Below are 13910 nucleotides of genomic sequence, written 5' to 3' on the forward strand. Positions count from 1 at the left end.
AAATAAAAAAGAGCAGGAGTATGGCACAATCAACCTTCTAGGGTTTCAGATGTCACAAAATCAACATACTAAAATTGAATTTTATTCATTCATTAACAAGTCCTCTTGAAAAACTGACTTGCCAACAGATGCCAAAGTAGAAAACAGCTCTTTGTTTTGTTTTTGTTTTTCAGGCCACACCCGTTTGATGCTCAGGGGTTACTCCTGGCTAAGCACTCAGAAATTGCCCCTGGCTTTGGGGGACCATATGGGATGCCGGGGGATCAAACCGCGGTTGCGATCTTTCCTTGGCTAGCGCTTGCAAGGCAGACACCTTACCTCTAGCGCCACCTCACCGGCCCCAGAAAACAGCTCTTTTAAAATAGTTGTGTTGGGCCCGGAGAGATAGCACAGTGGTGTTTGCCTTGCAAGCAGCCGATCCAAGACCTAAGGTGGTTGGTTCGAATCCCGGTGTCCCATATGGTCCCCCGTGCCTGCCAGGAGCTATTTCTGAGCAGACAGCCAGGAGTATCCCCTGAGCACCGCCGGGTGTGGCCCAAAAACCAAAAGCAAAAAAAAAAAAAAAAAAAAGTTGTGTCAACCTATACAAACTACCGATAACCCTCTTTCTAGTTTCATGGAAGTACTTACTTTCTCCCTGTGAAATCTTGGGTATTTGCTTCTAGGCAAGACCTGATTATGTACTGGGGATTTTAGACCAAACTCAGGTAGCAAGTACCCTTCGAATTATATCTCTGCAACACCTGAGTGATATTAGACTTGAGTTTGAGAAATACACCTGATGTTACTCAAGAGACTATGGCATGCCAACGATGAAACCCAAGGCTCTTTCTGAAAAGCATAGGTAGGCCCCATCTATCTCTGTGGACTTTTTCTTTTTTTTTTAAATTGGGCTCTACCTGGTGATGTACAAGGCTTATTCCTGGCACTGGCAGTACTTAGGGAATCTTATGAAATGTGGGGATTGAATTCTGGTCAGTAGCATACAAAGAAAGTGCCCTGACCACAGGTCTACCTTTCATGTCACATTCCTGTGGACTTTGTTTTCATGGGCCATACCTGGCAGTTATCAGGTTTACTTCTAGCTCTGTGCTCAGGGATTGCTCCTGATGGGGTGCTAGGGATTGAGACGAAATTTTTGTTTGTTTGTTTGGTTTTTGGGCCACACCCGTTTGCTGCTCAGGGGTTACTCCTGGCTATGCGCTCAGAAGTCGCGCCTGGCTTGGGGGGCCCATATGGGAAGCTGGGGAATCGAACCGTGGTCCATTCTATGGTAGCGCTTGCAAGGCAAACACCTTACCTCTAGCGCCACCTTCCCGGCCCCAAGAGACAGGATTTTTTGCATACAAGGCAATCATCCCATCCATTGTACTAAGTATGTGGACTTTCAAATCATAGCTTTAAGTTTCAGTATGGAGCTGGCGAGGTGGCGCTAGAGGTAAGGTGTCTGCCTTGCAAGCGCTAGCCAAGGAAGGACCGTGGTTCGATCCCCCAGCATCCCATATGGTCCCCCCAAGCCAGGGGCAATTTCTGAGCGCTTAGCCAGGAGTAACCCCTGAGCATCAAATGGGTGTGGCTCTAAAAACCAAAAAAAAAAAAAAAAAAAAAAAAAAAAAGTTTCAGTAGATGATTTGGAAGAATACCTCAAATATAAACTTTACATCCTCTGAGGTCTTTTGGAAGTACATACATATCTGCCCTTAGTTTAATTTTAAATTCTTTTTTTTTTTTTTTTTGGTTTTTGGGCCACACCTGGTGACACTCAACGGTTACTCCTGGTTACATGCTCAGAAATCGCCCCTGCCTATGGGATGCCGGGGGATCAGACCACGGTCCAATGTAGGTTAGCGCTTGCAAGGCAAACGTCCTACTGCCTGTGCCACCACTCTGGCTCCCATCCTTAGTTTTAGACAAGATACTAAAAAAACTATTGTTTGGGTTTTTGATACTATTACTGTTCTTGCTTTGGGGCCACATCTGGTAGTGCTCAGTAATCACTTTTTCAGTTTGTTTTTAGAGGCACACCTGGAGGTGCTCAAAGGTTAGTCTCAGCTCAGCACATAGGAATACTTCTATTGGTGCTCAGACAACCAAATAGTATGCCGGGGATTGAACCCAGGTCAGCCATACCTGTGTATGGTAAGGCGATATGCCCTACCACTGTACTATCACTCTGGCCCCCAGCGATCATTTCTGACAGTGCTGGGGATCAAACCAGGGTCAGTTGTATGCAAGTCAAGTACCTTACATCTTGTAGTCTCTCTGACCTCACTGACAGTTGACCCAACTTTACAAAAAGGTGCGTTAGACTATAACATTGGAAATGCACCCATTTGAACTGCTACAGATAACATGTAACCAAGCAGGTCTTATAATGCCATAAAGTTTAGTAACAGCATCAAATAATTTACTGTGATTTCAAAAATTTCACTAATTCACTTCCCTCATCAACATTTTAGCAAACTAAGACATTAGTGGCTGAATGAATTGTCAATAGTAGGATGGTAAAAAAAAAAATGGGGATCTCACTCCAACAAAATCTAAACCAAAACCACTAAATTTCTGTTATGCAACAAAAAAGGAGTCTTCTATCTTTTCCTCCAAACTATATAGTCCTCAATTAATTTTATTTTTGTTATTTTTACTTATTTATTTGAAAATAAACATGAGAACATTCCTGTCACTTAAGTGTATTAGTTCTGCAAGTGACTACAACCAGGTAAAAGCTTCAAAGGTTCCTGTCAAGGGCAGGCAAGGTTTGTTGATTGTTGTGGCTGTCTTGAGGTTGATAATCTGACTGTAATTCATCATGACAAAGTAAGGCCCAATCCTTTGTAAACAGAGCAGAACGCCAGTAAACTTAGCAAACACGAGGCAGGAGTCTTTCTGTCAAGGACAATGAAAATCTAAACGTCGTGGGAGAAAGGCAAGGAAGGACAGAAAAGGGAAAGGGTGATGATTTGGAATTTACCAGCTTTACCAGAGCACAACCAGCGCCTCGAAAAGCCAGTCTCCTCATTATGTCTGAAGGCCAAGGGAAGCCAGTGAGAGAAGGCAGGGCTTTCTAAGTGCGGAGTCAGTGTTAGTACGTATATTCAAAACTGAAAGAGAAGAACAAGGCAGAGAAAAGGAAAATACAAAACGAGTCAGAAGGAATAAAACTGAGCACAAACAGAGAGAAACCATCCGGGTGAACTGCAAAAGAAAGCCAAGTGGAGAAAACAGGCTTATCAGTACTCTTGGGACACACGGCCAAGGGGAGAACCGAACCTTTTTCCTTCCGTTTAAAACCCAATGCTTTTCATACACTTTTTCCATGCCTCACTGAGATCCCCCTATACTCACATGGAATGACCGTCAATTCCAGGAAGGAAGGAAGCATGCCTGCCCAATTGCCCCCTAGTCAATAAGAGCAGAATTCAATCACAGAGCTGGCATGGAGAGTGAACACATGTGGAAGGCTCACATGTGACACCAAGTGTTTGCAAGCTGGAACAAACCAAGAATGGCTCAAGTGAGCAGAGAGGCTGGAAAATATCTCCCCCCACCCCAGGAAAACATAGAAGCATTCAATTACTCTGGCAGATCGAATTACCCATGAAAAAGCAAATGACCAAAAAATGAATGTGTGTGTTAAAATTAGTGTGCATGTGTGTATGTATTTTAGACTAACGTTTCCCATACTGCCTCTGCCGGAGGGGTACTAAAAGGATCCTGGAGGGCACAATACATGTAGTAGGCTCAGGTGCGACCGTAGTGGTAGCTTTCTGCTTGCTCACTTAAGAGGCAATTTTGGAACCTCTGCTTTTGCCATCCAACACCCAAAACTCCTTGCTCATTAACTTTGATAAAACAATGAAAAATGCAATTTAAGGTAAACTTTTAAGCACTCTTTAATCCGATGGACACATTTTAAACTGTGCTTTCGCAGTTTGGCAGAAAGCAACGTGGCAAGGTAAGTGGAAGAGCACTAGAACCTGAGCTCCTTTCCTTAGCCAAGATGAAGGACTCTTAGGTCATCCACATCTAATTATCTGCTGGATGTTGTTGAAGTCGCACCTTTCAGACAGCTCTCACTTTTGAAATGAAGACTCTTTTGACAGGGCCGGAGCGATAGCACAGCGACAGGGCATTTGCCTTGCACGAAGCTGACCGGGGTTCAATTCCCGGCATCCCAGATGGGCCCCCCACCCCCAGCCTGCCAAGAGCAATTTCTGAGCGCAGAGCCAGGAGTAAAAAAATACACAAAATTATTTTGAAAATTAAAACGGCCAGATTAATAGTACAGAAAGTAGGATGTTTGCCTTGCATGTGGCAAACCTGGGTTTGATATCTGGCACCACTTATGGTTATTGGAACACTACCAGGTCTGGCCCAAACTCCCAAAATTAAAAAAAGTTAAGTTTCTGCTTTAGAATTTCAATCTCTCTGTATGTGAATTGGGTTTTTTTTTTTGTAGAGTATTAGTGGTCTTATTTTTTTTAATAAACACACTAAAAGCAGATTTAGGTGGTACATTTTAGAAATAGATGGGGGGGGGGGGCAGAGAAATACTAGTGGTTAAGGAGCATTCCTTGCTCATGGCTGACCTGGGTTTGATCTATGCTTGAGATCATATGGTCCCCTGAGCCTCGCCAGGAGTAACCCCCAAACAATGCTGGGTATGTTCCCAAATCCAAAACAAACAAACAAAAAAAATTAAAGAGATCTTTTTTATTTCTAAATTGTTTGTTACTTAAAAGAGTTGTGAATATCCATCCAGCAATTCCTTTTCCAAGAAGGGGAAAAAATAGATTCTATAGTTCAAGTACATGTTTTTAAATAGCAATGATTAGTTAAAATGTACAAGCCCAACAATAATAAACTACAACGGGCACTAAAAAATAATTATGTGATGTGTAATTGGAGAAATAGTATAGTCAATGATATACATATACAGATGTGTACTTGGACTTTGAACCACACTCGGTTGTGCTCACTGGATCAGTGGAGGGAGGGTTCTGGGACCATATTCGGTGTTGGGAATAGAAACCCGTTATGATAAATTAGCATTTTACCTAATGTACATTCTGGCACCGTGTATGTACATATATTTGATCCCTATGTGTGTGTATACATTCATATTTGATCCATGACCATATGACCCCCCAGGAAGACAAACAAAAAACATGGGGTGGGGGAACAGAAAACTACAATGAAAAAAATGATCAGTTCCCCAAACAAATACCCTTACCACAGGTCTTCAAAACTTTCCATATTAATTGTCTTCAATTCAATGTCTTTGTTGAACCAAGAGTGAAATTTTAAGTATGACTTACAAACCAAGTTTTACAGACTTTTCCAATTCAATATTTCCCCATCAGATGTGTCAGAGCTTGTTAGTAGGTTAGATGATCAGCGACTGATGCTGAAATTCTGAATAGAACATTCTAATGTCTGATGAATTCGTAGAAACCCTCCGAATTAAGAAAGTGACCAAGACCCATTCTCCTTATTCAGACATTTCAAACTGCTTTCATCTCACATACTTAAATAAAACCCCACCGCCTTATCAATCTACCTTTGGCTCTTAAACAGCAGCACTATTAACAATCAAAACAAAACAGTATCACTTTTCAGCGTGGTGTGTTATCTACTTCCATTCGCTTCTTCTGGATCGTATTTGATAAACTGTCCATTCATAAATGGGGGAGGAGGGTCACTTTTAAGCATTTTAATCCAGCCCCGGTTTGGGGAGGGGGAAGATAGCTAAAATGTTCCCCTCTAATTAGGGTCGACATATCACTCTAGTACTTGCTGCTGCACCCACGACCCTGAGAGTTGCTTTTTCCAGAATCCCTTCTTGCATATATATATATTTTTTTGGGGGGGGGCCAGTCTTTGGGGCCCTAGGTTTTTTTGAGTCACAACAGTTCACCCTGTAGCAAAAGTTCCTCCTTTTGCTTCTTCTCTCCCACTGTTGCTAGAATGGGAAAATGCTGAGAAAGCAGGCAACGACCGACTTGACAAGATAAGGGGCGAAGCCCAGCAACGCCCTGAGGATGCCTTGCGAGTCTTTTCTAGCCGGCTAGGGGACCTGGAATCCCAGGGCTTCCAACGAAGTGGGGTGCAGTGTGGCTTTTCAATCTGGGCCCCCTGGGTAAGGGGCAAACACACACAGGTACGGATATTGAGGTGTGCAATGGAGCAGCGGGCCCGAACCCGGGGCGACGTGAAGGCGGGAAGGGGGTTTCGCGGCAACCGTCGGGGACGGCCAGGGGCCCGTCTGTGTGTGTGTGTCCGTCCGTCCGTCCGTCCGCCGTCGCCCGCCCGGGGGACCCCGAGACCCGGAGACAGGCGGGAGGCGGACGCTGGCGGCTCAGCCGCTCGAGTCGCCGCACAAAGGCCCGGCCCGGCCCCGCCTCGCCCCGCCGGCCTTACCCCGCCGCTCCGCCGCCTGCAGCCCCGGCCGCGCTCGCCCGAGCCCCGCCCCGGGGCCGCCACGGCTGCCAACGCCGCCGCCGCCGCCGCTCGTCCTCCTCGGGCCGCTGACGCTACCGACGCTGACGCCGCCGCCGCACCCGCCGCCTCGCCTCGCCTCGCCCCGCCCGGCCCGGCCCGCCGCCCCAGCAGCCGCGCGGCCGTCAAGCGAGCCCGGCCAGGCCCGGCGCCGCACGGCACGGCACGGCACGGCACGGCACGGCACGGCGAGGCGCGGCGAGGCCCGGCCCGGCGCGACGCTGCGCTGCGCTGCGCGACGCCGCGTGCGCGCGCACGCCACCGGCGCTTTACGGCAGCGGCGGCGTGCGCGGCGTGCGTGGCGTGCGCGGCCCGACCCGACGCGACGCGACGCGACGCGACGCGACCCGACCCGGGCTCAGTGCGCACGTGGCGCCGGCGGGGACGGACGCGGCCGAGATGAAGCGGCCGAGTGAGCGGCGGCGGGCCCGGGAGGGGGCGCGGGAAGCGGGGCCCCGGGAAGGCTGCGGCGTGACAAGGCCCAGCGGGAGCGCGGCGGACGGGTGGGACCGGCCCGTGGGGAGCTGAGCGCCTTGTGGGGGGCTTCGGGGGCCTCGGACCCTCCCTAGTCCCCCTCCTCTCCCCCCGGCAGAGCTGAAGAAAGCGAGCAAGCGCATGACGTGCCACAAGCGCTTCAAGATCCAGCGCAAGGTGAGTGCGCGCGGGAGGAAGTGTCAGCCAGGGTAGGTCAGCTCGAACCCTGGCTCCGGCCTGGCGCCACGTGGCCGCCTCTTCCCCCGCCTGGACCGACCGATCGCAGCGGCCACAGCCAAGTCTGCAAGCCCCGAGCCCCCCTGGATGTGGCCCCAAAACAGAAGTGTGTTGCCTTTGCAAATCACCTCCTTTTTTCTGTTGCTTTTGGGGCCACACCCGGGCGGGTTACTTCTACCTCGACGTCCAGAGCCTTTGCTTTACGTTCTTTGTGCTTTTCTTTCCCGGTCATTTTACAGATAAAACTAGTCACATTATTATTTCCTTTTAAGATGAGCATGCAAAGAATTGTGTAAATACAGGCAAAAATGCTTAACCCTGAGCACTGCAGGGTATGGGGCCCAAACCAAAAACTTTGTGTAGGCTGATTTTAGAAAGTAAATGAAATGTGTACTTAATAACAGGTCCGAGAGCACCATAGGAAATTGAGAAAGGAGGCGAAAAAAAGAGGTCCTAAGAAACCGAGAAAAGACCCTGGTGTTCCCAATAGCGCCCCCTTCAAGGAAGCTCTTCTCCGGGAAGCTGAACTGAGGAAGCAGAGGGTAAGTGCTCAAACAAGTCACGCATGGGGTGGGGACATCTTCAAGTTGGGGCCCCAGGGCTTACCCCTTTCTTTCATGATTTGGACACAGCTTGAAGAACTTAAACAGCAGCAAAAACTGGATAGGCTGAAGGAACAGCAAAAGAGAAGAAACCTTGACACGGATACTGTTGTTAAGCCATCTGATGAACCTGTGAAGAAGGTATGCGTTAGTCACTAGGGAAAGGATGGTTTTATATAGAAGTAAATGCATCTGAATTTTGGGGCCTGTGCTCAGCCACGGAAATGGGGAATTGTTACAACTGTTCGTTGTGCTTTTCTTTATCTTCACTTTAGGAATTGGAGCAACGTGAAGCTAAGAAGAAATCCAAGTCAGGCAAACAGAACCCGAAGAAGTTGTATTGTCAGGAGCTCAAAAAGGTATTTTTTTCTAGGTCAGTGTTTTTAAAATGAGGTTTGGAAGGCCAAACATCAATCTATAAATGTGAAATTGTGCTTAAGTTGGAAGATGCTGTCAACAAGATCTGTTTTTTTGGGTTTGGGTTTTTTTTTTTTTAGTTGGAAATTTTCTTTTATCTTCCAAAATATGATTTAGCAAGAGGGGGGCGCACATTTTATGTCAGTGCTGGAGAGAGGACTCAGCAGATTGGGTGTAGCGTTTGGTTATTTGATTTTTGGGGAGCAGTGTTCAGGGCCTATAAATGACTTGGATCACTAAGGATCATATGTGATGCTAGGGATTGATCCCAGGCCAGCCACATGCAAGGCAAGTGTCCTACCTGCTGTATTGCTGCCTTGACCCTTGACAAAATAAAAGTAGTTCTTAAAAGAGGTAGGGGATATAGAAATCAGTGTGAAGGCATCTTAAAGACTGGCTTAAATCCAGGTGAGAAGGCAAGAGGTATCTTGGTGTCACCAGCATGCTCATCCCCAATACCCATTTGCCAAGTTCCCTCTCCCATCAGTAAATAGAATCATGCTGTACTTAGCATCTCTTGCTGAACCAGATGCATCTGTCAAGTTAATTTGTTGTGCTGTGATCATACCTGGGTGGGGGATATTTCCACTCGTGCATGTTTGTTTCTTCAGTATGAGATATATATATATAATAAAAGTGAGGACATAAGGTTCAACTCCTTCCCCTGTGGCAAAGTGCATAACGCTCATATACTTTGGAGGGTCTTCCCAGCGTGGGGGGCGCTATTCTGATAGCTTCTCCTTTGACAGGTGATTGAAGCTTCTGATGTTGTGCTAGAGGTACTGGATGCCCGAGATCCTATTGGTTGCAGATGTCCTCAGGTAGAAGAGGCCATTGTCCAAGGTGGACAGAAAAAGCTGGTGCTTGTTCTAAATAAATCAGGTGAGCAAAGGATGCCCTTCATGCTTCATATGCACTGGTGAGGTATGAGGAAAATATCTAAGCAGTCTGACTGTCACTGTAGACTGATAAGATCCAACTCTGACCTTAGCAAAACCAGTGCTTGTGTTGTATACTACTGTGTGTGGGGGGGGGGGGGTCCTCCAAGTGGTTGGACTGGTTTCTCCTAGTCTGCCAATTGTGTACTTAGCATTTTGCCTTAAGGGTGTAAGCTTCCGGGACTGTGGGGAAGTGGCTCAAAGGGCTTGGACTGTGTGACCATATGCCATATGGTCCCAGGGATTGGGTTTGTATGGGACAATATTTAGTTACAATGCATATCTGGGTATCTTGCAAAAGCAGGAGAATCCAGAATGATGTGAAACAGAAAGTAAGGCTATAAGTTAAAATGTCTCTTAATAAATACGTGTGTAGGGTGCAACGTTCTGGAAATAGCTGTCAGGTTAGGGAAGGTAAAATCTAGAGTGGGGTTATGGAGTAGCTGCTGAAGTATAGAATTGGCTTCTGGTGATGCTTTTTGTCACTTTCCAGTGGGGTACTGGGTGATGTCTTTTTTCTCTTTAGAAGTGGATGCTAAACCGATTAATTTGGAACTAGTGTAGATGTTGAACTTTACTAGATAAGGGCAGCATGGTAGCAGCTTACCTCTATCCATTTTTTGGTTGGGGTTTTGAGCTACACGAGTTACTCCTGGCTCTGCACTCAGAAATTGCTCTTGGCAGGCCTGGGCAACCACAGGGGATCCCGGGGATCAGGTCTGTCCCAGGTCGGCAGCTTGTAAGACAAGCACCCTGCCATTGTGCCATCTCGGGCCTTGGTTAAATCTTTGATAAAACTGGAAAGGCAAATCAGAGTGACAAACAGTTTGTAAATTTTACGAGTTAGTCTCAAAGGAATAAACCAGAACTTGTGCCTCATTCCTGATACCTATCAGACTTGGTACCAAAGGAGAATTTGGAGAACTGGCTGACATATCTGAAGAAGGAATTGCCAACAGTCGTGTTCCGAGCCTCAACCTATCTGAAGAACAAAGGGAAGATAGTCAAGGTAGTCTTTTTTTTTTTTTTTTTTTTTTTTTTTTTGGTTTTTGGTTTTTGGGCCACACCCGGCGGTGCTCAGGGGTTGGTTACTCCTGGCTGTCTGCTCAGAAATAGCTCCTAGAAGGCACGGAGGACAATATGGGATACCGGGATTCGAACCAACCACCTTTGGTCCTGGATCGGCTGCTTGCAAGGCAAAAGCCGCTGTGCTATCTCTCCGGGCCCAGTCAAGGTTTCTTTTACTGTTGGTGGGGGATGATTGGTTCTTTCAGATTTTAGATGGCTGAAATATGATGAGTGCATAGAATCTTGATAGCAAAATGAAAATGTAAAAGATCCAACTCTGATTTCATCCAGAGAAATCTGAAAGGCAAAAACATGGCTTCCAAACTGCATTTATTCTAGAGTACTGTCAGAAAGCTAAAGCTAATCATTTGGGATTTTATTTTGAAGGTGAGACGGAAACCTGCATTCAGAAGTGAAGTATGTGTTGGGAAAGAAGGTCTTTGGAAGCTTCTTGCAAGTTTTCAGGAAGCTCATGGCAAACCCATTCAGGTTGGAGTTGTTGGTGAGTTTTAGTAGGACATGTCTTAAATTTCATCTGTTGCTTTTGGTTTTTGGGCCACACCCAGTGACGCTCGGGTTACTCCTCGCTATGCGCACAGAAATTGCTCCTGGCTTGGGGGTGCTATATAGGACGCTGGAGGATCAAACCGCTGTTCGTCCTAGGCTAGCATGCGTGCAAGGCTGCGCCTTACCGCTTGCGCCACCGCTCCAGCCCCAAAGTTCATCTTTCAATTGCAAGAATTTTTCCCTGAAGATATTACATAGTAACTCAGTTTACCAAATATAGCATAAAAAACTTACATGATTGTTGCATGGCTGCATCTTTTTGCAAATGAAAGTTGTGTTTTGAAACCCTTTAGTCTCTTCCTGCTCTTTCATTGTATAAGAACCCTTTGTTCTTGGGCCTTAGTGATGGTACAGCAAATAAGATGCTTGCTTTGCATGCAGCTGGCTCGGGTTTTGATCCTGTTTACGTGTCTGTTGTACTGCTAATCAGACCACATATGCCTTTTCTCTTTTCCCCCTCCGATTTACAGGTTTCCCAAATGTGGGGAAAAGCAGCGTCATTAATAGCTTAAAACAGGAGCAAATCTGCCCGGTTGGTGTCTCCATGGGGCTTACAAGGTAAGGCAATAGCCACTCTATCTTAGGGCTGTTCATTCACTCGAGGGGCCATTGAAAGGGACGGGATCAAGCCATTGCTGAGCATTGGAAGTGATTGGCTAGTGTGGAATAGTAGCTCACAATCTCGTAGGGTAGAGAACTAGAAATTGCTTGAACCTAGTGTTGGTGAACAGAAGCCTGTTAGGGTTAGGCTGAATAGGAGGAAGTGTTGATGGTAATGGACTGGCCTTTCAGTCTGTAATGAGCTAGAAGATGTAGAGTTTCTCTTTTACTTGGGGGAAGGTTGTTGGATTTTGTTGGTTTCGGTTTTGGGGGTGACAGAATGATGAGAAGGGGTTGTAATTCCAGTCTCTGAAATTGGGAATTCCTTCTGGCATTACTTTTGGAACCATAGGGGTGGTGCCAGGTTTGATCTTGGGTTGCCCACCGTACTATGGCTTCCGCCCCAGAATAGCTTTTAGCTGACATAAACATGAAGCAAATGATGATAAACTGGATCTGACAGACGGTGCTGAGTTTGTTCAATCCAACCCTGAGCTTCATGTTCTGTTTTCTGTTAAGATAAACTAGTGCCCCTTCAACCACTGTTTCCTTGTTCCAGGAGCATGCAGGTTGTTCCCTTGGACAAACACATCACAATGATAGATAGCCCAAGCTTCATCGTGTCTCCGCTCAACTCTGCCACTGCACTTGCTCTGAAAAGTCCAGCAAGCATTGAAGAATTAAGACCACTGGAGGCTGCCAGTGCCATCCTGACCCAAGTTGATGCTCGGCAGGTATAGCAACAGCACTACCCCCTTTCTTGTGTGCTTCCGTTTGTCTTTAAGTTTCAGTTTTTATTACTACGTATAGATGATTCTCCTTTCTTTTTCTTAAGATAGTATTGAAGTATACTCTCCCAGACTTTAAGGATTCTCTGGAATTTTTTGCTTTTCTTGCTCAAAGAAGAGGACTGCACCAGAAAGGTGGAAGCCCAAATGTAGATAGTGCTGCCAAGCTTCTGTGGTCAGAATGGACAGGGTAAGGCTTCCTTGATATATATAGTTGGTGATGATCACATTAGCATGAAGGGACCAGTTTGTAACATTTTGATTTTCAAAACTAGTGCCACCTTAAGTTACTATTGTCAACCTCCTGTATCCTGGACCCCTTCTCGACATTTCAAAGAGAAGACTGTGTCAGACATGAAGTTGGGCTTTAATCTGGACCAACTGGAGAAGCACAATGCACGCAACATACAAGGTAGTGTGCAAGGCTTGTGTTTAGAGTGTTGCCTAAGTTTGTCTGGCTGGGTGACCCTTAAGTTCTCGTTTCTCTTTTTTTTTTTTTTTTTTTTTGATTTTTGGGCCACACCCGGCGGTGCCCAGGGGTTATTTCTGGCTGTCTGATCAGAAATAGCTCCTGGCAGGCACGGGGGACCATATGGGACACTGGGATTCGAACCAACCACCTTTGGTCCTGGATCGGCTGCTTGTAAGGCAAACGCCGCTGTGCTATCTCTCTGGGCCCAAGTTCTCATTTCTTTACATGGGTTTGTTCCTTTTGCAGTCCTGAAAGGCCCTCGGTCAGATAATAGCATCCTTTTCCAGTCTTCGGGTCTGACAAATGGAATAATCGATGAAAATGATATATCTGAAGAATTGCCAAAAAAGAGGAAGCAGGAGCAGTGGGAGGACTGTGAAGAGAAAGAGAGTGACCTGGAGGGTGAAGGAGCTGATGCCAGTATTTTGCCTGTGAGTTAAGCTGAAATTTTAAAATGAATTTTAAAATGGGAATTTCAATGTACTTAATACATATTATTCCATGGACTATGAAAGACCTTTAACTTCTTTGATTTGTTTCTTGGATCACAGCCAGCCGTACTGAAAATAACTCCTGGCTTGCACTTAGGAATCATTGTCAGTGCTTGTGGGGGGACCATATAGGATTGCTGGGGACTGAATCAGATTTGGCTATATGTAAAGCAAGAGCCTCTAACATTCTTGAAGCTAGCAAATCTGTAGTCTTAATTCCATCTCTTCCATTATTTCTACCCTCCAATGATTCCCCCCCCCCCATGTTGGTAAATACTTGGGACTAGTGAACAAAAGCAAAGACCAGTAAATATCTTAAGTGCCAGAGATAGTCCAGTGTTGCATTTGCTTTGCATGTTGACTGACTAGGTTTAATTTTTGGCACCTCATAAGACCTCCCAAACCTACCAAGCATGACCTTAGCACAGCTAGATATTGCTGAAAATCACTTTAATTTCTTTGTCCTACAGGAAACCTGTTCAGACATGTGCCCTGCAGACGAGGCCTGGGAGGTAAAGTCTGAGGTGTTGCCTGCAGGTGTGTGGAATAGGATGGGTCTTTTTTTTTTCTTTAACAAAGTGTGGTGGTATGCAATTAATTGCTTACATCATTTAAAAATATCACTTATTTCTCCAATATAGATGAACAGTCTACACAACCTCTTGTTTCAGATGAAGTAACTGAAGATGATGCTTACGACTTTAGTACAGACTATGTATAAGAGAACTATGTGCTTAAGGGACTATTAAAGCTCAACA

General features: G+C 46.0%; 2 protein-coding genes and 3 non-coding genes across 5 annotated transcripts in view; 4 read left to right on the forward strand and 1 right to left on the reverse strand.

Moving 5' to 3' along the window:
* The window catches only part of PBRM1 (polybromo 1), a 101637-nt gene extending 95117 nt beyond the window's left edge, over window positions 1-6520 (reverse strand). The window contains exons 1-2 of the mRNA XM_049776153.1: window positions 6421-6520; window positions 2972-3101 (exon numbers count right to left, since the gene is read on the reverse strand). Of these exons, the coding sequence (XP_049632110.1) occupies window positions 2972-3019 (48 nt within the window). The 5' untranslated portion in view covers window positions 3020-3101; window positions 6421-6520. The remainder of the gene's footprint in view (window positions 1-2971; window positions 3102-6420) is intronic.
* A 377-nt stretch (window positions 6521-6897) lies between these two features.
* Window positions 6898-13889, forward strand: GNL3 (G protein nucleolar 3). The gene is made up of 15 exons (XM_049776193.1): window positions 6898-6910; window positions 7091-7149; window positions 7614-7751; window positions 7842-7952; window positions 8087-8170; window positions 8978-9110; window positions 10063-10175; window positions 10622-10736; window positions 11272-11359; window positions 11961-12135; window positions 12237-12379; window positions 12465-12601; window positions 12908-13092; window positions 13623-13689; window positions 13794-13889. The coding sequence occupies exons 1-15, from the start codon at window positions 6898-6900 to the stop codon at window positions 13871-13873; spliced, it is 1641 nt and encodes a 546-aa protein (XP_049632150.1). The 3' UTR covers window positions 13874-13889.
* On the forward strand, window positions 9150-9226 carry LOC126014858 (small nucleolar RNA SNORD19). The gene has a single exon (XR_007497823.1). It is a non-coding gene; the product is annotated as a small nucleolar RNA SNORD19 (small nucleolar RNA).
* LOC126014869 (small nucleolar RNA SNORD19B) lies at window positions 10446-10527 on the forward strand. The gene has a single exon (XR_007497832.1). It is a non-coding gene; the product is annotated as a small nucleolar RNA SNORD19B (small nucleolar RNA).
* LOC126014860 (small nucleolar RNA SNORD69) lies at window positions 11829-11905 on the forward strand. The gene has a single exon (XR_007497825.1). It is a non-coding gene; the product is annotated as a small nucleolar RNA SNORD69 (small nucleolar RNA).
* Window positions 13890-13910: the final 21 nt, after the last annotated feature.

This window comes from Suncus etruscus, chromosome 7 (assembly GCF_024139225.1).
Source record: "Suncus etruscus isolate mSunEtr1 chromosome 7, mSunEtr1.pri.cur, whole genome shotgun sequence".
NCBI classification, from domain to species: Eukaryota; Metazoa; Chordata; class Mammalia; order Eulipotyphla; family Soricidae; genus Suncus; species Suncus etruscus.